The sequence below is a fragment of the Typha angustifolia genome, chromosome 7 (genome assembly GCF_048772165.1).
Source record: "Typha angustifolia cultivar Huaian chromosome 7, ASM4877216v1, whole genome shotgun sequence".
Classification (NCBI taxonomy): Eukaryota; Viridiplantae; Streptophyta; class Magnoliopsida; order Poales; family Typhaceae; genus Typha; species Typha angustifolia.
This window is the reverse complement of record NC_133245.1, coordinates 6,094,376-6,120,484: the sequence shown is the minus strand read 5'-3', so window position 1 is coordinate 6,120,484 and position 26,109 is coordinate 6,094,376. Positions and strand designations below refer to the sequence as shown.

At 36.2% G+C, this 26,109-nt stretch overlaps 1 protein-coding gene across 1 annotated transcript; it reads left to right on the top strand.

The window, feature by feature from the left end:
* LOC140764003 (uncharacterized) lies at window positions 1–23,196 on the top strand. Its single transcript, XM_073102407.1, has 13 exons — window positions 1–246; window positions 332–459; window positions 3,986–4,106; window positions 5,518–5,599; window positions 5,671–5,741; window positions 7,498–7,539; window positions 8,119–8,243; window positions 14,156–14,249; window positions 18,675–18,853; window positions 18,947–19,034; window positions 19,123–19,228; window positions 20,888–20,974; window positions 22,683–23,196. Exons 1-13 carry the CDS (start codon window positions 89–91, stop codon window positions 22,788–22,790), a joined length of 1,389 nt encoding a protein of 462 aa, XP_072958508.1. The 5' UTR covers window positions 1–88; the 3' UTR covers window positions 22,791–23,196.
* Window positions 23,197–26,109: the final 2,913 nt, after the last annotated feature.

Here is a 26,109-nt window from a genome sequence, read left to right as displayed (position 1 = left end):
CCCGCCCGCCTCCGCGCCAGGGTTTGGCCTCCTCAACCTCCTAAAACCCCACCCAAAGAAATCCTACCAAAAACCTTTCAATCTCATTATGGAGGCAACGGCGGAAGACGGCAGCACCGCCGCTCCCCTTCACTCCGAGACGCCGCGTCCGGCCCCGATTCCCCGCGTGACGTGGGAGGGCTGCAGCGTCCTCCTCGACATCAACGACGGCGACCGCATGGTCTTCGCGCGCCTCTCCCCCAACGCGTTTGTCCTCTCTCATCACAACGCAGTCCTCTTTGTTTGATTTCTTTCTGCATATTCTAACCTTTTGGGTGATTTGGGGGCGTAGGACGCTCAAGATTGGGAACAAGAAGTGCTCGCTCCACTCGCTTCTCGGATGCCCCTTCGGTTCACTGTTCCGTGTTGAAACCGGATCGAGTGGGCCTTATCTGTCTAGATGCGTTCCCTCTTCTCGTGGTAGGATTTGCTTCCTTGTGCTGTCTTGCTTTATTGTTGCATGAATTGATATAAGGAGGGATAGGAACGTTAGTTTATATTCAACAAAGGACATGAAATTAGAAAAAGGTTTAAATTTTTGACTGTTGCATGCTTCAGGGAGGCAATTGGACTGTAGGGTTCCTTTTAGATTCTTCAATAGAGGATGGAACACGAAATTTTTTTCAACTTGTGCTAGTTGAATCCTTGAATATGGTGGGTGATGCTTGTATCTCTTATTGGATTCCATCCAGATCTATTCAGATGGAGAACCAAGAAAGTTATGAACTTGTGATGGTTGAGTACATCATTATGGTGGTGATGCATGAATTCTCTTGCGTTGTCGCATGAATTGATTCGGGTATGCGATAAGATCGATGGGTTTCATTTAGATTGTTGGATAGAGGATGAAAAACTAAGACAGCGGTAAACTTGTGATTGTTTAAATTTGGATACATTTCTATGGTTGATGTTACTTGGATTCCCTTGTTCTGCTGCATGAAATAATTCAGGGAGGCAATAAGAATGTTCGATCATATTCATATATCTGAATGGAGGAAAGAAAAATATTTAAACTTGTGATGGTTAAATAGATCACTATGGTGATACTTGGATTCTCTTATTCTGTTGCATGAGTTGATTTGTGTAGGCAATAGGATTGTTGGGTTTCGGTTAGATTTTTGAATAGAGGATACATTACTATGGTTGGTGATGCTTTGATGTTCTTGTTTTGATGCTTGAATGGAGGAAATAGAACCAAGAAAGATTTAAACTTGTGATGGTTGAATACATAATTATTGTTGGTGATGCTTGGATCCTCTTGTTCTGTTGCATGAATTGATTCAGCGAGGAATATGAATGTTGAGTTTCAGCTTTGTGGATACAGGATATAAAGCAAAGAAACTTTCATAGTTATAACTTATAATGGTCAAACACATCATGATGCTTAGATGCCTCTGCCCACAAGCTTATAATCTCTTTGGTAGCATGTTATATGCTGCATTGTATCCATTTGCCAGCCATTTTTGGTACCAATGATAATGCATTGAAATCAACATATAACAAGCTTCTAGTGCTATATTGTTGCTTTCTCCTTGACAAAAGATCTTCTAGTTCAATTCCCAAGACTATGACTACCTATATTGCTTAGATGCGAGAAACCTGTAGTCTTTTTTAGCTCCTATTCTCAAGTTAGGGGAGCCCCAGAAAATGGATAGGAATCATGGGAGGAAAGGCTTCACATTTCTGTAGGTCATCTTTCTGACCTGTTGCTAGAATATGTTGATAATTCCAATACCTAAACAACCAAATAGTACATTATTAGACTTAGTTTGTAGCACTTATTTTAGACTTTAGAGTATCATGTGACAGTGTAAATAATAAATCAGCACGTAATAGACTGTTATTTCAATTGTTAAAATCATGATTAACTTGAAGGCATATAATATGTAAAAACCACTTCATCAAGACTGCTTTTAGCAGTATAAGATTTGCAAGTTAATCTGAGATTCCAAATGTATTATTGTGGTTTTATTATTGGAGAAAATAAACATATCATATATTGTGACTTATATGTAACTTTGTGCTCTGCCTTTTATTTGGTAATAAATAAAGTTGCTGGCACTGTTTTTTTTTGTGTTTGTCAACGTAAGCTTTTGAACAAAATTGATTGCCTTACAAGGAACCAAAGCAGATTGTCTTGTTTCAAAGCCTTTCTCGGCCTCCAATCTTAGTTGACTTTATCCTACTTAATCTCTAATTTCAACTGCTTTGCTTATCTTCAAATCTGTCAAACTCCATACACTGTCTTGTGTTTATGTCCTCTTACAGATTATTAGAGGTTGAGTATACATTAATATTACCATTTTCTAGCATCTGAAAATTTGGAAATCAGTTATTTAATATTTTTATGTATTCCCTTTTTCTAATTGCAAATTTTATTAAAATTAAATAGAAGCTGCAAGGGAGTTTGGGGAAATATCAGACCAAGGTTGGTGCTGAAGGTTCAATTAGAACTACGAGGAGAAGTGTCCACGGTGCTGGAAATAATCCAAATTCCTATATTAATCCATGTAGACTATAGTATGGAATATTAAGGGATTAAACAAAAAAAGTGACAAAAGAAATGAGGTTGAACGGACTGGACATTGTGTGGACTGTAGAAACTGAAGTTAGTGGTTAAAGCTCACAAGATTAGTGTCATCAATGGATACTTAAGGGTTAGACATTTTCCCTTTATAATTGCACTTTTGGGCAAGGTTCTTAGTATTGAGGTCGAGATCGGCATCATATATATATTGGCCATATTGGTCGCTCATATCAGATTTGACTATTTTTTAATTACGTAAAATTCTAAATATTATTTAAAAATGTAAAATTTTTTTTAAAAATTTAGAAAAAAGATGAGCGGAAAATAAAAATTACTCACATATAAAGCCTAAAAACTTTAAAAATATATTAACTTACTCAAAATTCAAAACTTTGATAAATATCGAGCTCTCTCTCTCTCTTTCTTTTCCCCTCTCAACATTCAAAATTTATTCAAAAATTACTCACATAGATAAGGTTCCCATTTTTCCTTTACTTCTTTCCCTTCTTCTCTCTCTGGCTCTCAGTAATTGGTGCTGCTGTTGTAGGTGTGGCTCAACATTTGTTGCTGCTTCACAGCAGTAGCAACAGTAGAGGTCGTTGGATTCACTCGGTGCAGGAAGAGAGAGGGAATGAGATAGGAATTAAAAGTAAAAAAAGTAATAAAAAACTCACCTGAGGTTGCTGGAGGTCAAAGTCGCCAAAAATCTACTCGGTCGCCGAGGTGAGAAAGAAGAAAAACGAGAAAGAGAAGAGAGAAAGAGTGGCAAGTGGGGGGTGGGGTCCGGGGCGGATCCAACCCGTTTTCTCCCATTTCAAGCAAGATTGGCCTTATCCGAAACGGATCGGGTATCAGTCGAAACCAGCCAATCGGTTGGTTTCGACCAGGTTTGGGATCAGCTAGGGTCGACTCCGATTCGTTTCAACTGATTCCACTCAGGATCGGCTGAAACTAGAAACCTTGCTTTTGGGGGCCTATAGTTTTACATGACAAATTCCTTTTGTTAGTTCCATTTCTCTAAATATATCAGATTCTATGGTAAAGAATAGTCCTATGCCAATTCTATGATATGGATTGAACTTTTGGTCGATCCTAATCTATTTCGGTGAAACAGATGGGCCTATATGGCTGATTTAGCTAATCTCCAATTCGAATCCTCCGAAACGGATGGTTCTCAGTGATATGGCCAATATGTATTATTTTTTTTTTTAAACGGCTAATCCCAAAACCAATACTTAGAACCTACTATGATTTATCATTTCTTTAATTATTGACAGATGCATTTAATCAATAAAGCTTTATTCTTTGTGTTGTCAGCTGAAGTAAAGATATGTGCATATAGCAAAATAATCTTCGTAACATTCACATTTTTTGGCCTTATCGTTGGTGTTGATATTTGATGACTTTTGCTACTTGCAGATGATTGTGCACAAGATGGTGTTGACGGACAAGTGATGGAGGATCTTAGAGACAATAGGTCATTGCTTGACAATAACACAGCCCAAAATCTATCCAGTGATGATATAGATGCAATGCGGAGGTGAGAGCTCAACTTATTTAGTCCTTCAATTCAGGGCAAATGTTTTAAGTCTTCTTTTTTTGGAATTTATGTTTGAACCAATAATGATTGCATAACTATATCTTGTTGTTGATAAATAAGGTTGTACCAATGCACAAGATTCCTACTAATCTGGGATATGAGGAAGGGTAGAATCACATAGCCTTACCTCCATTTGGGTGGTTGTTACCATGGCTTGAACTCATGATCGCTTGTGTGCAAGTGTGCAATGAGACAAACATTACCATCATTTTTATATATTTTTGATCTCAACGATAAATTTTCTGTTCATATTTAATAGACAATTGGTGCGGTTTGCTTGTTTTAAAATTATCATTTAAATTTGTAGTGTTGCTAGTGGCGAGGTTATGTATTCCTATGCTTGGGATGGTAAGAAAGGCTCAATGACAAGAAAGTAAATATAGGTACCTGGTTGATTCGGAAGGAGATTGAGGTTCCATGAAGTCAAAGGATAATTAGTGGTGGTTGAATCTACTAAGTAGTACCTCAATATTTCCACATCTTTACAGTCTTGGCGGAAAATGTCTCATAGGCATCTAAAAATCCTGATGTATTGAAGTAGTGTCCTGAAATGTTTTTATATTTAACATTTCTTGGTTTTAATTGACATCTAACTTGTTACCACTGATTCACTGGTATATAACCATAAAACTCATAGATAAGCTTGAATCTTTTATGATTTTATTGATGTCTTACCTCTCAAAATGTGAAGACTCATGCTTATGCATGATATTTACTGATATTCTTGATCTTTTTGTGCATTTTGTTATACTTGCTTTTCATACATAAAGAAATCTTAACTGCCTTGGCCCGTGAGCTTATTAAATACTTCGAAGGAAAGTTAACTAAGAAACTGAGAAAGCCAAGTTGTGAAAGTTAACTAAGAAACCAAGAAAGCCAAGTTGTACATTTGATTGGAATAACTGACTTGTTGTTCTCCAGAACTAATGTAACAAGGTTTCACTTATTGACTTCCTCAAAGAAAGTTATTCTTGTTTGCGACTCTTAAAGTTCGGGATGACAGATCTGTATCACGGTTGCTGAAATGCCTTTTTGCATTGTAATTTTGATTCTATATATTAGTAATCTGACAAGAACAAAGGGGTTGAGTCAATTATGATACATAGTAGATGTTCTCTGAAATAAGCTTAGGTTTGATGCGCATTGAATTTTTAAGAATGCTTCGGTAAATTTTACTTCTTCTGCCAGAGAAGCTCCTTTAATTTTGTTGAGACTGTTATTTTTGTCAGTTTTCTTACTGGGTAGAATAGGCAAGTGGATTTTCTAACTGTATCAATTACTCATTTATTTGTGATGATTAATATCCTCAACTTGGTCTGCTAGTCCATCTAAGTTTTTTCTCTTGATGCAGGGATGGTGCAACTGGAGATGAAATTGTTGAAGCTCTGATAGCTAATAGCTCAACATTTGGAAAGAAGACTGTGTTTTCACAAGTGAGTGTAATATTTAAATCCTATGCAGCTTTTCAATTTTGATATCCTGCTGATCAAGGAATTGTCATCAGGAGAAATACAAATTAAAGAAACAAAAGAAATATGCCCCTAAAGTACTTTTGCGGCGTCCATCTACACGAAGGTAATATAACTACCTCATCTTCTGTTGTTTTCAGTAGTGATATTTCATTTCTTTCCAGCTGTAAGATATTTACATGATTAGACTTTAGTAGAACCTCGGGATATGCAGTGTTATGGCACTATTAGATGAGAATCTGATATTACTAATACCTATTAAGGATAATAAGTGACGCTGTCATAGATTTTTGTTTTAGTTTATTGAAATTTCTTCCTGATGTTTATAGTTAATAAATTGATGCTTCTTATGGAATTTCAGATGAAGACTTGTAACAATGCTAAGTATACAGAGTTCATAATGCATGATGATATGTTGAATCAAGAAGTCTCAGCAAATTATTTCATTCTATTAATCCTCATTAAGTACCTTTTCGTGATTCGATGTACATGATGTTTCTGTGTTGTTTTATACTAAACTAAGTACAGTTATAGCATAGTTTGTGACGTAACTCTGCCTATGTACATTCATTTGTGTTGTCCTAAATTTTATGGTTCTTCTTAAGCTTAACATGTAATAGTTATTGCATTTATTCTTAAAAAGAGGTCGAAAAGTATTTAAAGGAGATGTAGATAGATTAGGTTGATGATATGCCGAATCAACAAGTCTCTGCAAATCATTTCATTCTATTAATTGGTCTACATTAGTCCAGAACCTGACCCATTTATTATTATGATTGGGAAAGTGTTAGGTCGAGGTACTTGCTACTCAGAATCAATGATTGATGGTATCCATGACAGTGGTGGAGCTAAAATATTATATTCATTTTTAGTTTATGTCACATCAAATAATTATAAAAATCTAGTAAATAAAAAGATATGAAAAGTGACATTCAAGTACAGAAGCACATGGAAATGCATAAAATCTGAATATGTTTACCCAAAATAAAAAACAAAGAATAGAAATATAAAATATGTTTAATCTAGTTAAAGGTGATAGACTCTAAGAGCTAAATAATCTAGGCACACCTTAAATTCAAGTATTACAATGTGCACAGTTCGTGGTTCTTCTCATCTAATGACTACAAAACTTCCCACACAACAGTTAGTTAATTTCTTTAACTTAATCTCTTTTGGTTTACACTATATTACCCATAGAAAACCCCAACTTAAACCTTTAAAAACTTACCAGCAATAGCTACTTATAATGAGTGGAATATGGATGACTTATGTAACATAATTTATCTTGGGTTTTTGGCCATCTAGCTTTATTTTCACTATACTTTGAGATCTCTTTCTCAACTATTTATGATTGTTAGAAGTTGGGCTTTTGTTGGCTTGGGAAGAGAGGCCAAGGAAGCTAGTTTAAAACTCATAATTATATATTTTTTGTGTAAATTAGGTATATCTTTTAGAATCTCAATATTTTGAAGACTTGTTATACAAGATAAATATCCCATCTCTGTTGGAATTTTGAATTCAAAACCTTTAAAATAGTATAGGCCAACTATTCTATAACATAAAATAAAGATTGATGTCTTCATAGGAGGCAACATAACTTTTCTAAGGGCGCAACCACATGATTATCTAAGTGTATTAAATAAAAGTTTCAAATGCAAGGGGGGTTATGGTCCCTTCTGGCTCTTGCTGGCTCCGCCAATGTTTCCATCTGTTTGATTTGGTTTACTGGCTCCACCTATGTTTTCATCTATTTGATTTAGTAAGTCAATTAGATGTAGTTACATTTTTTCTCATTTGTTGTCTTGTGAAGAACTTAATGGAATATATTACTTACTGACTCATTCTCCACTTTCTTTTTGCAGCATATGTGAGACATATTTCAAGAAATATCCGACTCGAATAGGGTAATCTATTTTGAGATCTATAGTTGATTATTCTTGTTATCTGTCTTAATGTTATTCTCAATTACTTTGTGGACATCATAATGCTTTCATTTTCACTATGATATTTCTTGAGTATTCGGAGATTTTGGTGTTGATTAGTTAGAAAAACTTCACCACCATATTGTCATTCACTTCGTTTAGAGTACTTCTTTAATGATCTTTGTACATAGAATTGAGATGTAATTCCATTTGATTAATTCATATATGCTGCTGTTGATAAAGTTGGGTTAGTACATCTGATATGAATTGTGTGTATATAATTTATTAGTAGTTGTGTGATAATAATTAAATCAACCAATGATATATTCTTTTGTTCTTTCAAACTAAAATCTGTTGCCAACATCTTATCCTATTTGTGTCTGTGCATAGGTTTCCCAATGTCTTGTTGGTAGATGCTGACCAGAAAGATTATGATTCATATTATTCTGCATGTGGGAATAGCAAATATTGTTTTTAATAGGCAACTATTCACTGCATATAGGAAATGTTTAATCTATGTAAACTATTTTTTCAATTTTGTTTTTCTCTCATTGTGCCTAGGTTTTTGCGAGTCGACACATTATCTCTCTTGTTGTCTATGGCCAACATCGGCGCATATTCAGATGTTCTTGTGGTTGATATGGTTGGAGGTTTAGTTACTGGGGCCATAGCAGAACGCTTAGGAGGTGAACATTATCTACTTTCAAGTTTCAATATGCTTTTGTTATCTAGAAGCTTCCAAAACTATACAGGATGATCTCCCTTAAACTTTTCTTTAGCCCTTTGTTTGCTTCAAGGATGTGCTTTTACTACTTAGCACTGATGACATTCATGGAGGCTTATTATTTTTGTTTGTTAAACGCATGAAAAATATTGTTTGCCTAACAACTTAACTTTTTGGGTCAATACTCAATAGGTAATCTAATACGCTATCATAGCCAACTTTTCCATGACTTCAAACCTCTACAGAATTCAAGGTACAAGATCATTTCATTTTAGAACTTATAAATGATACTTCAAGAACCATCCCAGGCCTTTTCAATGTGCATAAAACATTGAAAGGAGAACAATATTTCCTAACAAAGCAGGATTAGTTTCTTTTATGATCATTAAGTGCTACATAACCAAAAGATGCAGTGGCCACCTAGTATCCAAATGTAATCTGAATCAGATTAAAGAAAAGTGCAATACAAGATTCTCTATAGAGCATATTGTTGTTTAGTCTTAGGTACACATATGTCAATGTGAATCTTTTATTCGGAATCAATACAAGCTTCCAAATATTAAGCAATCAAGTCCCCCCAACATCAAATAGTCAAACATTGTTAGAATAAGATGTCCAAGCACTTCGTTGAACATCAAACTTTTCACACGACCATTTGTATCACAACTCACAAGTATGCTTAGGAGAACGGGAAGCAAGAAAGAATAGCCCAAGTTGTTATTCATTCTTTCCTATGATAATTCTTGCTACCGAATAACAGAATTCTAAAATTCAATGACCATGAGGAATGGAGGACAAAGAGTCACCTACTAATAACATAACTACATAAGACATATTTATTAACTTTAATCAGTTCACAACAATAGTGTAGATATCTTAATACACAATTCCAGAAAGGTGTAATAAAATGCATCACAGATTTTGAGTAACATGAAACTAAGAGAAACATTTTTAGTTCAAAATCTATTAGGATAAGCTATTCACAAAATGATATATACGTTGAATTCTAACAACATCACCCAAAACTATATACTCAACAATCATGATATTTCATTTGATAAACAAAAAAGTGCAGCTACTTCATAAAATATTCAACAACAAGCAAGCTATAGAACTATCTAAAATGAAAAGAAGAATCACATGTAGGTAACATTTTTTGACCTTATATCTTGATGATCTTAGTAGCTATGATCACATGGTTAGCCCTCGCGATCTCCTCCCTCCATGCAGCCTTGTAGTTAAAGGAACAATCGTGAGTATCAGAGTATCTATGGAGACCGTAGAAGAGATTGTTGCAGTGGAATTGAAATTCGGTAATTTGAGAGGCAAGAGGTGACGGAGATAGGCTAGATATGAGAGGTGGTGAAGATGGGTGGAGATGAGGCAGTTGGCTGGGTAAGTTGATGTGAGAGTGAGGTAGAGAGGCAGCTGGGTGATGTGAGGGTGAGAGATTGTGTGAGACAGTGAGAGGTAAAGTTAGGTTTAGACTTTAGTTTATATAGTCAAGGTTGGCGGTTTGATCCGGTCCGACACGATCTGTATACTTAAACGGGTTAAACGGGACAAAACATGTCAACTATTAAACTTGAACTTAACCCAATTATTAATCGGGTTAGGCGGGTTGATCTATTTATGACCCAAACCCGATTAGATTAAATCCAAATCCGATTAAGAGGCAGGTTATCATGTCGGTTCAAAATTTACCACCCCTAATTACACTATCCTATGACTACGTAGGATTTACTAGCTCGAAGTGTATCTAGCTGCAAATGCTTAATTATCGGGCTCCTCCTATATATTAAGATTCTCCTTGTATGGTAACAAATCTACTATGTTATGAAAGTAATCGAAGCATAAGTATATTTAAATAGTTAAATATGTCACAGATTGCTGTTATGGGGTTCGGGTAGATTCAATAGTCCAAAACTACATAAAAAACCTAAACACAATAAAATAAAAGAAAATAAAATAAGAAATATTTGAGCTGGTATGCGACCCAAATAATTGGGAAAATAGGAAGAAGTGGGTTGGGTCTAAGGGGCCAAACCGAGCTAGCCATTGTTGGCTTATAGCCTAGGGCCCACAAGGACAGGTTGGGCGAACTGAAAGTTTTGCTAATGGTATCATATAGTTGTAATTTTGTAAATGCATCTTATGTGAATCTCAGGTCTCAACGCATAATGAAATCTAGCAATGGTGTTACTCTTCTCTGTTAAATCACACCTAATCATCAGTTCATCAGATTGACTCATGTACTTAATTACTGGCATGTTGCCTTGACACAGAGAAGTCATCTGCTTCATTACCAGTCTGGCCATTTGTCAAGGCCTCGGAAATCTGCTAGACATTTGGTGGATATATGATGCTTGTATGTATCTTTGTTTTAGATATCCTTTCATTTCAATCCTATGCTTAATTGGCTCATGACATGACCTTATTATATATGTCTCCCACACTAAGCCAATATTGTTTAGCTTGTTTCATTAACTTGAATTTCATGAACATAGCCCTATGCTTTCAGACATTATATAAACGAAGGGATTGGTCCATGTTACTGAGCATGTCTTGGAAAGCCTTAGGGTCTAGGCTATTAGAAACTATTGCCTTGTTTGTTTTGAGTTTAGCGGAGGTTCTTTAATTGGGTTAGGAACCCCTAGCCTACTTTAGTAATCAAACATCTTTTTAATTTTTTTTCTAATCAAGTTCAGTCCCCAATCAAATAAATAAATAATAATATATAAATTTAAATACTCTTTTAAATTGTTTTTTAGTTTTACCCTTGACATGACTTAAATATATCAATTTTAGGCCTTGTCAATCTTCTCTCTTCTCTCGATTCTCTCCCTCCTCGCTTTCCTCTCTCATCCAAAAATAAATAATTTTTTATTAGAAAAGACCTCTTTCACCATGGCTCACGAAAAACGACACTAGAAAAAAAAAATTTATACATAGGTGAAAAAAATTATTATTTAATATTATTTACTGATATGCTTAATATTAGTTTAAAATGGCTAACTTATAATTATATTATAAATTTAATAATAATATTTTAGTACTATTTGCATGACACTCAATTTTTCTTAAAAAAATAAATATTTTTTTACTTTTTTATGTCACATCCAAGTAATAATTATGTGCTGATTTCAAATCTACTCTTTATCTATTTATAATTTTCTTCCAAAATAAATATATCTTCCTCTAATATTTTTCTTTAAAATTTACCAAGTCTAGAATAAATTGTAGAGTGGTTTCAGGCTTATGAGCTTTTAAGCCCGCAATAACTCACTTTTTTAATAAAAGTCTGGAATACGAACAACTTAATATTTAAAAGCTAAATTGTTAAAAAAATAAATTATTAATATTATTACAGCCTTACATGTGGGCTTTAAAAAAAGAAAATAAAAAACAGTAATAATATATTATTATTTAAAATATAATATTAACCTTATATTATTTTAGAAAAAAATCAATAATAATAATAATATGTAAGCCTACGTAGTAGTGATTGTGGGCTTACATGCATAAGCTTGCAAAATGGGGCCTATAAGCTCACAAATCATCAATTTAAGAACTTATTATCGCTAAAATGATAATATTTTAAATTTTATCATCAAAGTCATATGGCATTAGTCCATTAACTTTATATATCATTTGTTTTCCTCAAAAACTAATATATTTTTCACATCACATCAAAAGTAATAATTACACTTTAGCTTAATTCATAATTAAACATTATATTTTCTTGAACTAGTTCAAGATATTTAAATAATGATTAAGAAATATGGTTAGCTTATCTAGTTTGGAGCTTAGCCGCAAATCAAACATGGCCTAGGTGGCTTGATACTCACTTCCTTGTACTATATCCTCTAGGTCGTAATAATCACATCCATTTTGCACAGGGACATCAGTATGCGTATCATGCATAATCCTATGAGGTTCAAGATCAACATATCATTGTGCCAGTTCTCTCATATTTAAATGCATGTTTTTGTTGATATTATCTTCTAGTTATCTAGCGTCATGACAATTCCTTTGTGGATCATCCTTAACACTATTCCCTTGGTGGGCAAGTGTCATGGGAAGCTCAGCGGTGTCATGCTCACTTCAATGTGTGATTAGCTTGGAGGGTAGGATTATCTCTAGGTTCAGAGCATGTAACCTAAAGACTATGCTTTAAATTATTGAACCTTTCATTCCAATTCTCTAAGCCATTGAATAATCTTTGAAATGTGCCATCTCTTGATTTATTGGCCATATCACTGTTGTGAGGTTGTCCAAAAGGAGTGGTCTGGTAAACCCAACCTTGGATTGATACCAAAGATGATGTAGGACAACCTAGGAGTCAGACCCATGTTTGACTCAATATGTACACATGTATATGATTCTATGCCATGCAAAGGATAAAGATCTAAAGTCTATATGAAGTGTAATATGTGTAACTGAGATAAAAGGGAAAATAATTTCAGTAATAAAGAATTAAAAACAACACGGTAGTAGATAATTCCAAATGAAATTCAGAAATCAGAATAGTCACCATCTTTTCTAATTAACTCCATACTAAATAGTGCAGAATCCCCTGATTGAACACTTTGTGAGTGCTCGAGATCAGTTACAATCAGAACCAACTCTTAAGGAAAGCTATTAAGGCTTCAATAATTTGAGTTTTAAATAGTTTTCAGGTTATATATGCAGTGGAGTTTGATAAGGTATTTTGAGAAGGTTAAAAGGTGACATTGAGAAGGTTGTCATTTTGCTACCATTTTCTTTTGCTGCCATTATTATTTTCTGCAAAAACTTGAAGCTCATCACACTCTTATTGTCTCAAAGTTCGCATACCATGTCATATGTTTTGCAATTCCAAGACAGCCCCAAGTCCTCTGGTACACCTTAAAGCCTTGACCAAACAACCTCAAGATCTACCTTACTACCTTAGAATTTGAACCCTGAAGCCATTACACAATGGGCTGCAGAAATATCTGCTGCCTAGTATAACCATCCAAAAGTGAAATTTTCTCAAAACAGCCCTATCAAACCCGCTGCAAAATACAAACTGCAATCCAAATAAAAAACCCAACTATTGAAGCCTTAAACCCTTTACTCTTCACAACAGCTGAATTGAATTTCATTGTAATTTATTTTGAGCGCTCACCAATTGTTTGATGCAAGGATTTTGGATTATTCCTTGGAAGTTAATAAAAACGAATAGAAACAATATTCATTGTAACCATTCTGGATTTCTTTTGGAATGATTGATAACTCTACTACTCTCTTTAATTCATTATTGTTTTTTTCTCTTTATCTTAGTTATGTACATATTAAATTTCATATAGGCTACAAATCTTTTTTCCTTTGCATGACGTAACATCATATATCCATGTGTGCATTTTGGGTCAAACAAGGTCCGACTCATATGTTCTCCTACATCACTTTCTTTTTCACCTCTTCTCGTTTTTTTATATGACTCGACCTCAGCAGTCTGCCATTCAGTCTCCTCTCTCTATGGAAGATGTTGTTTGGGTTGATGGGTATTAGTAATTGTCAGGCATATTGGTTACCTATGTCTGAATGCCTCCTTCCACCACAACATCATCTACTGCCTGTCTCTATCTCTCTCTTAATTATATTGCAGGATGACAGAGAATGCAGTGCTGTTTCTCTTCTTACAAAAGTCATGCCGCCCGACATGCACATTGCATAGTTGCACTTGTAACTTGATGTGTAATATTATTCTAGACTTAGTACATGGTTCTTTGAGGCTCTAACATTTTACCAAACTGGACTTCTTCTTCTTCTTCTTCTTCTTCTTCTTCTTCTTTAACTTTTACACTATATTCTGTGCATTATCCAAATGGAACCTTATGTTGCTTATTACAGGGACTGGATATGTTTGTAGCACCTACTTTGGATCAGTACCCAATCCTATAGACATTAGCCGAATGTTCAATTTCAGCAGTGAAGAATGCAGCAGGTATAAATTTGGTTTCCTCTTTGCGTTCCACTTTTTATGTGAGTGCAGTAAATGACAAGAAAGGATTTTCAGTTTAAATTACTCGATATGGTAACCAAATAAAACTCGTGATTTGGTAGGAGTTGGGTCTGATGTTGTTGTCACCATGAATGTTAAACCAAATACTACTATAGTAGAAATATTAACATTAGTATACAATTTTGAGCTTAGCTACAAGAATCCTTTGTAACAATTCCAGGGACACACCCCTTTTCGACATGAAAATCATCTCCTCTTTTTAGTTTTTACTAATTTTGCAAGCTCCATTTGGGTTCTCTTGTCATTGTGTCACTACCAAACTGGATTTAATTCTCCTTAGTGCTTGTGTCTTACGTATGACTTATAGTTGGACCTAGCCAGCCCAAGCTTAGTTTCTGTTATGGCAAAAAGTGAATCAGGCAATTCAGCCCCAAATAGTGCCCCAAATAGTCATCAGTCAAGCTAGTCTAGCATCGATCTTGGTGTTGTTGGGGTATGTTGTCCTATAGACTTTTACAATAGTTGGAAATGTGCTTAGCATGAAACTTGTGAATTTGGCTGCTAGTGTGGTCACAGTGGATTTGTTGAGCCAGGGGGCTGTAGTATCACGTTATCCCATTTTTGGGTCCTATACCTTGTACTTCTAGGTATGAAATTTGTACTTTTTGGTCATCAGGGCAGAGAGCAGGTGGCCATTCAGCCACATAACTCTCCCTCTACGAGCTACATTTTTTCCTTGGGAATTTCTGCATTCAGTTCTCCATTCTCGAAAGTATCATAAGGCAGTCACCATCTCATCCTCTTCTTAGCCATGTTATCCCTCCATCTTTAGTTACAAAAGATAGCTGTAGACATTGATGATTCTGAACACTTTTTGACTTATTCCATTTATATATTTTCTTTTGACAACTTGATTCATTCCTGTACTTAAGCTACTAACTAGAATGCCACGTTTTGACACACTCAACTCATGGACGTTGAACCGTGGTGCCTTGGCATCTAGGACAATTTTTAACAACTATAATTACCTAAACTAATTAGCCGATCACCATGGGTGTCATGAGACTGGTATCTTACAGAATTCATATCTATTATTCTCTCTTTGACACTTGAAATGATAAGAGAGGTGAGCTGATCAATCTTGTAAATGGTCCAATTGTGCATAACATAATAATACAAAGCCAAAGTTTGGAAATGCAGCATGAATATGAATTGATAGCATAACATATCACTACTAAGACTAATGTCAAGGAGCATTACATCTGTGGTGCTAGAAAGATGATCTGGTCAAGATCACTACAAGGTGCTATTTTAATGGCAACTGCAGACTTGAATGATTACCTAGAGTATAGCCACCATGGAGTGTCATTAAGATAATTTATCTCGATTCTCTTTCCCATATGGCTGTTGTCGATACAAATACCTTGGGGTTTTCTTCAAAATTTGTTGACATGTTTTTGATCTAATTTGCACGAGTGATGCATTCTAGTTAGGGCTATCAAAATAATTGAGCTGGCTTGAGTTCGGCTCGAGTTTAGCTTGCTAAGGCTCAATCAAATTTGGCTCAAATTGAGTGATTCAAGCTTGATCAGCTGAACTAGGCTCTAAATTAATTTCGAGCCAAGCTTAATCATGAGTCGGCTCGATCAAGCTCGGCTTGGTATGGCTCAAAAATAATTATTTGATATTTAAAAATTGTATAATATATAGTACATATAATTAAATTGAACCTTTAGATCAAGATCTAAAGGTTCATAATATTAGTTACTCTAGACTATATTTTTTAGCCATGTTATGGCTGCAATAGGAGTAAAGGTTGGTGCACTTGTACTTTATTTATTTTTTTGTTACTTATTAATTTAGGTTTTATAATCTCTATTTTATGTAGTTGAAATTATTTGCATACAGATTGTTGATTCAAGTCTATTTCAAGCCTGATTTAGGTTTCAACTAAATAGGTTTGAATCTGCAATATAGTTGATCAACTTGTTTAGGAGCTCGAGATCGAAATTGGAGCAAATGGAAATTGAATCAGTTCAAGCTTGACTATGAATTCAGGCTCAAAATTAATTTCAAATCAAGCTTGATTAGAGCTTGACTCACTTACACCCCTAGTTTTAGTTAGTAATTACTATATATCAATAGAGTATTCTAAATAAAACATGCTATCTTGTCACAACTTCAACTTTTTTCTCGAAATGTGGAATGTATGAGTGATACATCAAATGATATATGCTGTTTGCTATTAACTATTTATAAACTTTTATGGAATTAATGTATGTAACATTTATATTTGGAAGATAGTTATTAGACCATGTAGAATTATTGTTCTAGGAAGATGTCATCAAGGCGACAATGGCGGCTGGCATGGTTGTTTTTCCCTGCTATCTGTGAGTTTTGCCTTCTTTGGATGATGTCCAAGCTTATGACAGTAGCGATCTTGAGCTAAATGAACTATTGGTGTTGTGTTTCAGACTATGCTAGGCTACAATAATACATGGTAGCTAACGAGTTTGGTTGGTCTTATTTTATAGGTTGGTGTTGCTTCCCCTTGTATTCTCTGATGATTGTACCTTTCTATATAATTTTCTTGCTTAAAGCCTTAAACTATTAGCCACTTCTGCTTATGTTTCTCTCTACTTGTTTAAAACTTAAATTGCTCCATTCTACTCTGATTGGCACATTTAGTGTTTCAAGATTGATGTTGCCTGAGTTATAAGTTATTATTGACTATACTTGCAGAAGATATGATATTAATAATATATTTAATGGGGTTAAAAGGCCTGATTTAGGCTAAAGCCACTCAAAATGGTGCCTACCATCCTTTGTGTTGTAAACTCTATTGGCCACCATGTACTTGTGATATACTTTTTGAAATATTGTGCAGAATGCCCATGACAATAATAGTAATGGATTGAAGTTTTGGCCAATCCGATTTAGATTGGCCGAAATGGATTCGAATTGGCTCCATACCCAAAACTAGTATCGTTATTGGTCTTAGGCTAGAATTGCCCTTATCAGGCGAAATAAGCAGGTTTCAGACCTGTTTCAGCCAAAATGTATACAAATGAGCAGATATAAATGGGTCAGATCTGACCCAGATCTGAACCCATATTAATACCTTTACCTTCTCTCTGCGCTCTCATCTCTTCTCCCATTTCTCTACTCTCTCTTGATCTCTCAATGCACCTCTCTCAATCTGGCGAAGTTGAGTGAGGATGAGTAATTTCCAACAATGTCGACCTCCAACAGGTAGTTCTCCGGCGAGCAAAGGAGTTTTTCTTTCTTTTCTTTGGTTAGGTTTTTTTTTTCCCATTTCTTTCCATTAGGGCTTTTCCCCCTTTTTCCCATTAGGGTTTTTTTGCCCTTTTTCCCATCTCTCTCCTTCTCTCCCTCTCTCCCTCTTTCCCTTTCTCCCTTTCTCCCTTTCTCCCTTTCTCCTTACTGCTGGAACAGTTCTCCTTCGCTGCTACAGTAGCACAGAGAGAGAGAGAGAGAGAGAGAGAGGATGAGTATTTTTTTTTCCTATCATTTTTCAAAATTTTTAGGATTTTTTTGACATTTTATACAATTTTAAGATTTCAATGTAATTAAAAAATATTCTAATCCCTAGATGCTCGGCATGACAGCCAATATAATCAATACCAAGGTTCCAAAAATCGGTATTGGGATCGGGATCGGCCGTCCGAAAAAACGATACGTATCGACTGTATTGGCCGTATCGGTCGTATCGGCTGCCTGTATCGGATCGGATTATTTTAATTAAATAAAATTCTAAATATTATTAAAAATGTTAGAGAAATTTCTAAAAATTTAGAAAAAATTATAAGAAAATAAGAAATAATAATTACTCACATATAAAGCCTAAAAAGTAAAAATATCTTTTTCTCCTTCTCTTCTTTTCTATTCATTCTCTCCCACATTCTTTTTTTTATCTTTTTCTCTCTTTCTTTCTCACCTTTTTTTTAATCTTTCCCTCTCCCACACTCTCTCTTCCATTTTCTCTCTCTCATGCCCCATTTTTTTTAATCTTTCCTTTCTCTCCCTCACTCTCTCTCCCTCTCTCTCTACTGCTGCTGACAACAGCAGCTGGCTACAGCAGGCAGCAGACACCTGCAGTGGTTTCGGCCTGGATCGGGATCGGCCGAAACTCAAATCCTTGATCAATACATATTGCTTTTTTGGGGTGATTGTTTTTGACTCTGAAACCGATACTTAGAACCTTAATAATAGCACTAGAGCAACTCACCCCATTTGAGATAGGGTTTTCTTTAGCTAATTGGAGGCACTGTTTTCATTTCATGGTTTCTGTCATTTGTACTTTTGGTCCCTGAGGAGTGAGGGAGGAGAGTTTGTTCTTTAGCTAATTGGAGGCACAATTTTGATTCTAGGTTTCTATCATTGTAGGATTGTTCAAGCACCTTTTACAGATCTCTGCTCTTCACAGAACTCTGGCGATGAATTCTCAATATTGCAGGAGAACATACCGACTACAAAGATGGAGGCAAGTTTGGCAGACGATTCACTTCTAGCTGAATTTACTTCACCAAATGAGTGTTCTCTTCAGGAAGAAGGTTCTTTGTCAGGTAAGTAATTTGTTAACACTAGAGTGCATCTGCACCCTTTCCATAAATAATGTTCTTAAAGTTCAGGCTATTTATGTTCTGTTATCTTTTTAGAGTGCAGACAGGTCCTCAAGTCAGTTAAACCAGGAAGGAGGCCATCATCAGAAATCATAAAATTTTGGAAGGAAAATGGCTTTACCAAGTAAAATGAATCTCAATGGAGTTATACCATAGCAAGAGCTTATTCAAATTCCATAACAAGAGCTTATTCTCATTAATGTTCTTCGCAGTTTGATAGTTGCTGCATCAGAACTGGACGTGGATCGTTTGCTCATAGATCTGCTTCCCCTTTTGTCATATTCTGCACCATTTGCCGTTTATCACCAATATCTTCAGGTAACTTACTAACTTTAGAATCAGGTGATTCATCTTAACATGTTATGGGCAATCTGCATGAATACATCCAGAATTTTCTTAGCCACAGAAATTCTGCATAATGTTGCGCATATCCTGTTGTACCATGTCACTTTTCAATTTTGTTAATTAGTTTTCACCCATTTACTTAAATATTGTATAACCTCTGAGTTTGTGAAAATGGTGGTTTGATATAGGTGGAAATTGGATAATCTAAATTTTTATGTTTCTTTTATCTAGAGCTAAGATTGGATGATCATTGATAACTATCCTTGAATTAACTAGAAATGGTAGCAACTATAAGGTGGTAACAAGTTTTGAATTTTCTTGGAATCATTGATTTACTGCTGTTCCTTTACCCCAATTACTTAGTGCAGTTAATTTTCTTGGAATCCTTTTTCACAACATATAATCATATCTCTGTGTGCATCTTGAGTTAAACTTAGATCAAACTTGTAGGTTGTTTTCTGTCACAAGATCCTGGGACATGATGAAAGATTAAATAATTGTGAAAGAGTCTCTGCAGAGTCTTTGATCAGTATCTCACATATATCCAACTCTGACTAATAAATGTTCCTTTTAAAAGGACTTCTTTCTGGAGATAAATTTGTCATCAATTGAAATCTGGAAAATCTCCACCGTATGTGAAGATGGAAATATAGAAGATATCTAAATGAATATGAAAATACGTATCTGTGGTAACTTCAGCAGTATTAATACTGAAGGTTTGAACAGTACTAGCACAAAATTAATTTGTTTTGCATTAGAAATGCATGACCAATGATTGAGAAGTTTAAGCTCGTATATCTAGTTATATTCAATTGTGGCACCTCTGAGAAACAAATTGGACTATTCATGGTGATTTTCTATAGCAGGCTAGCAGCACATAAAGCCTAACAGAAAATGAAAGAAATGAATATGGAATATGTAAAGGGTTTATGACTTATCTATGTGGATAAGATGTGATCCAGGAAGTAACATGGTTATATCATCAACTACTGTTCATCAAAGCATCACACCAGTATAGTGATTGATCTAATGTTCAATACTTTCTTTTGTTCCTTACAAAATGTATATTTTGATAAATTTCTTTAACAATTTCTTTTCACCAATTTGAATTACTGATTGGATAATTATATTTGTTTAGCATCACTAATGAATCAGAAGATATGCCAGCAATTATTCTAAAGTTATTAGAACATGGCACGTCTGAATTTTTATTACATAAAATTTATATAGTACTTATTTAGTTAACCTTGCTTCTCCTTGATGCCTGAACCATTTCATTGACCAATGGCAAGGGTTGGCATACTTTTAGAGGTCATTATTTCTCTTGGATTTTAGTATAGATACGCTCATCTTATATGACGCTTTGGCATTTTGCTGGATAATTTTATCTTATATGAAACTTCAGTGTTTTGCTGGATAATTTTGATCAATTAGTTTGCCTTGTCATATTTAAAATTTTCTGTCTGTGTGCTTATAAGTTAAAACCTGTGATTCTATTGCTAAGTATAGTTTTCTTGTCTGACTTGTCATATTTCATTCCTCCAAGCATTGTGTTAATAGTTGGACTATCAGCATGCGATTTACAGATTCTAACTTTCTCTTGCTGATAATTTTGGGTGTTGAAACCTGCAGCCTCTTGCTACATGCATGCACAAGTTACAGGCTTCAAGAATGGCTGTGGGTTTGCAAATTTCTGAGCCTTGGCTTCGTGAATATCAGGTCTGTTGTGTTTATTTAGTTAATGAATTCAACTGTGTTTTGTTCTAATATATACCTGTGTGCGTGTGCGCACGCGCACATTAAGTAGCAACATCACATGCAACAATGTATTCAATATGCATCTGTATTGCAAGGTATCTTTTTCTTTGTTGTGTAGGAAGTAGTGCATCTTTCAGACTGAACTAGTTCAATGGCAAGTTTGTCTTCCTTTTCTTGGTTTTCTTCTTTAATTATTGATGGATCAGTTTGAGTCTAGCTCATTATTTGATGATTTAGCTTCTCCTCATCATGGTGGAGACCTTGTTTTCTTCAACCTCGTTTGTACACTTTTTGATCATAATTATGCTCCAAATCATTTGTTAGTAGTTGCTCATGTGATGTATTTGTATCTCGTAAAGAGATTAATACGTACAAAAAGAAAATTATACCAGAACAGATAACTGGTTGTTCCATCTTAGCTTAAGAAATGACAGGCAAAATTTGGTAAAATCAATGTACATGTGCTTAGGATGCAAATGACATTGTAATGGTTATTATTACATCAAACATTGGATGATTTTGTATGCATAACAATTTCATGATTCAAGACATTACTTAAAAAGTAGCAATGTATACTAAGTGAACTTATCCAAAGCAATATTTTACATTGCATTATTCAATTCAGAGATTCTATATTTCCAAGCTTGATAATCTTTCCGTAGTGAACTTACTTTTTTAGTTACCCAGAACCAAATAATAAATATTCCGGTTTATTTTTTAGAGTGTCAGGTTACCTTTCAGAGCATCCTAACTTGTTTAGAAACCCATAATTTAGGATTTTGGTATATTAGTTCATTAGAGTTAAGTTTACTAGGAAAGGTTTTGGGGATAAATATAATCTGAAAAGGTGTTATTTTGATTGTGATTATTTGAAGAAATTTATGTTATGGAGAGTTCCATGTGTACCTTTTATTTTCCTTCTTGTTTATCTCACAGTGCTAATAAGAGAAACATACTTTGAGGTGGGAAAAAGATCTTTAGATTCACTATCTTTTCTCCTTGGGCATCTTTCATGAATCTCTTTATTGTTTCCTTAAACTAGCATGCTCGTTGATTGCAAATTACATCAGTTCACTTATGAGTTTTAAGGTAGTTAAGACATACTAGAGTTCATTGTGTTTTCAGATGTTCCAGTTCCTTGTTTAGACTACAACTACTATTCATTGATGTATTTTCTATAAATTCTATCAAAAGAAAATTCTTGAACATAATAGAAACAATTAACATATCACTGCTTTCATGAATTGTCTGAGATCACTCGAATATGTGCAACAGAAAGGATACAATGAACCACTATAGAGGGGTGATTTTATTCATGTAGAAGATTTATTGACATGGAGTAGATGACTAAATTCATGTTGGAGGAAGTAGAAAGAAGAAGAGATATTAATACATTATAGTACCTGACTTGATTGAATACCTTGTACTAAATAAAGTTGAATGAAGAAAAATGATCCTTGCTTGCTCCTAATTTAGTTGGAAGTATAAGTAGGGTATTCATTTATAGTTGTTGCACTTCCATTGTATTTAAGATATGGCATTAAAGTCCTATGTGGATTTTCTTTTGAACTTAACCAAGAGATGTCCACTTCTTATTAGATTTAGAAAAGGGTTTGAGGCATGGAGTCTTTAAAAACAATATTGTTAATTGTTTTAATTGCTGATGCAGGTTCTTCCATCCCGGACTCATCCGCATATGCAAATGAATGCGTTTGGTGGTTACATTTTAAGTGGGGTTAGAGTCTGCAGCAATGAAGCGTGTGATGGAAATAAGTGACCATATGATCCATTAACTTTACCTCTGGGATACAGAGAAGTTGAAAGAATGCAACATGGCAAGTATTTCGATGATGGTGCTTGGCTTAAGTAACAATCAGTAATAATCAGCATCACATCCCATCCCCCCCAAGGAGAACTTACAGTTGACTATTACGTGGACAAGTATAAACAACTTTACTGTTTTCCAACCTACATATAGCAGGTTATCATCTCTGGTAATTTATATTTCATCCTGAAATCCCAAAGAAAGTTGTGGTAATATTGTCAATTCAGACCGACCCATATGATATCTAAGCAAGAGTGTAGAGAAGATTTTTGACAATTTGATGATAATTTGATACTTGTTCTTGTCCAAAGATCATCTATTGACTGTTGAGTTTGCTTCATGCTGTTATTTTTATATTATAAAAAAATTTGTTGGTTAGAAGGTTCAGGAGCAAAGTTTCTTTTTTGTTTGACAAATTAGGCTGCAGCCCCTGTTTCATTAGAAACTCAAATCGAGCAAGGTTTCAAGTGGCTATAACTTTAGTCTTGTATCGGAAGGAGCAAAAAATGAAAAGAACTTAGTCATGTATTAGTGACCATTATTTTCTTTAATAAAAGTCTCTAGATAATTCATTCATGAACCAGAAGTACAATCAAAAGTAGAAGTACAATGAGGAATATATAATAATCTGTTCCAGTTAAAAACTTCAAACTTCAAAATGTTATACTAGCAATATTGTGAGCAGAGTTGTTCATTCTGCTAGTGAATGAAACCCTAATATTGGGTAAATTAGTCAACCACCTGATGCAATCTTTAATACCATTAGGGTGTTGTAGCAACTCTCCACATAAAATGCCATACATGCGTGAGAAAAATGAGCATTAATGAGAACGCTCAGCCTTGCAATATTACTCCAAAGCCATGCAACACTTGATCCAGTAGAAAAACCTACACTAGAGAATTATCCTGGCAAGTGGAGCCATAAGAGTGGAAATGCCCAAGATCAAGAGGCTACTTGAATAGCTGCTACAGGTAAAGTATGCTCCTTGTAGATAGGGCTATCTGGCTTGACGAGTAGCTTGGGCTCAGCTTGGGTGAAGCTCGAGTCCGGCTTGGCTCGGTCCTGACCGAGCCCGAGCCATCATAATAGGCTCAAAATTAATATCGAGCCGAGCCTGAGCTGGAGCCGGCTCGCTTAGGCTTGTCTCGATAGGCTCAATAGCCTGACTAGCTATAACTAAGGACACGTGGCATAAAGAAATGTTGCTACGTGTCCCTCACTAACTCATCCTCACCCGTAACCCATTCAATATTCATCACCCTCACCTACCCCACCTTCATCCATCACTTCACCCTGCCCATCACATCACCTTCCCCATCCTCAATTCCCTCACCCACCCCACCCTCACCTTCACCCTCACTCTCACCCTCACCCTCACCTTCATCCACTCGATCACTACTCCTAACCTCACCCCACGCGCCGCCACCTCCTCCCTCCCCGTCGGCCTCCATCGGCAACGACGGCAAGCCACCACCACGGCACCACGCCTTCCTCTCCGTTGGCCTCCTCCTCCTCCTTCTCGTCTACTCCGTCGGCTTCCTCCTCCTCCTCGTCCACTTCATCGGCTTCCTCCTCCTCCTCGTCCACTTCATCGGCTTCCTCCTCCATTCACCATCTCCTCGTCGTCGCCGCCTCCTCCATTCGTCTCCAACTCCTTCGGCAAGCCACTGTCTATGTCGCCACCGCCCATGCTGCCACCACCTCATCCTCTAATCAAGCCCGAACTTTGCTCGGGCTCGGTTAGGCTCAGCTCGAGCTCGGCTCGAGTTGAGCTGAGCTGAGCCTGAGCAACATTATAAGGCTCGAAAGTAATTTCGAGCCGAGCCTGAGCTAGAGTCGGCTCGCTCAGGCTCGACTCGTTTACACCCCTATTTGTAGATGAGGCAATTATTCCTCACCTTTTAGATAGTCTAGAGAAGAGTAAGGGTCAATGGGAAGAGGTTAGTAAAGATAGTTGAATGCTTGTGGAGAAGCTAATCAGCAAACCAAGTGGGCCTAGCAAACTCACAATCGAGAAGGAGATCTCCCCACAGACTCATTGCAAGGCAAGCAAATTGGACATGAGTTCTCCAAATAAGTAAAGCGCCTATTAAGAGGTTTGAGGACCGGAAGAGCACCAATGACGCATCTCCATAAGAAATTTTAAACTCTTGGGATGATATTTTTGCATTTATGAATAAGGTTCCAATGCTTGCCTCTCTTGGGATTGTAGTGAGAGCTAAACCAGTTGCCATTCAATAGAGTATTTAGAGCAGACTTAGTTGAGAAGAGTCCAGTGGACAAAAGAGACTAGACCAGATGATATGGATCAACAATGGAGGTAGGGCTAATAAAGCTGCTATAAATTGCCAATGATACCTCCTTTGGAAAGATGACATTGTTACGAGCCAGACTAAAGATAGTTAGATTGGACATAAAAAGTTTAAGCCAATGTTCCTCGGCCGATGATTAGCACGAGATCGAAGAAGATGAATGAGGAAGGAGCAACTTTAAAGGACAAGGAACTCATCTTTGTTCCTATGGGTGTTTCCCTAAAGTCGCCACCACTGCCAGCAATCGCCGGCGATGAGCCACCGCGTGGGCGAAGACGTTGATAGAGTCAACTAAGAAGAACTTGAGAAGATCGAGAAGGCAATCCAAGCCTTGACGGCTATTCTCCTATCCAAACTCGGCCAAACCACACCGTCTAGCATCACCAGCCATGGCGGAGCAACCCTCCCATGACAAGAAAACCCAAGTCATAAGAGAGGGGATGAGTCGGAACAATTACCACCGCAAGAGTCGAGTTCTCCTTCCTCAGCTACAGTGGAAGCTAGAGTTGAAAACCATAGCTTTTCACCGGCGGCTATCTAACCGCTCTCGGCCCTCGCGCCACATCTGGTCCCTTTCATGGGACTATTTCACCCAAGCCATGCTAGTGGCAGCTGCAGTAGAAGGCTGCAAGAGTGTCATCAATGACCCTTTTTGCTGTAGCCAAATAGTGGGTCGTGGTTGCGAATTCGACGTTCTGACGACCATCGATGGCCATGGTCAGTCTTCTTAGGTTGACTTCCATCTAATAAGGACCACCGCAGCCATCGGAGACGACCACATGGCCAAACCCGACGGCCACGCTCGTAACATTATTGCCCAAGCGAGGCACGTCAAGGTGGCTTCTGCAAGCCTTGCCGTTGCCTCAGCTCCATGATAGTGGGACTACGGCCACCAGTAGCAACAACCGAGGGCCGAGGGACCCATCGACGACGTGCCATGGCAGGCGCTGCATTAACC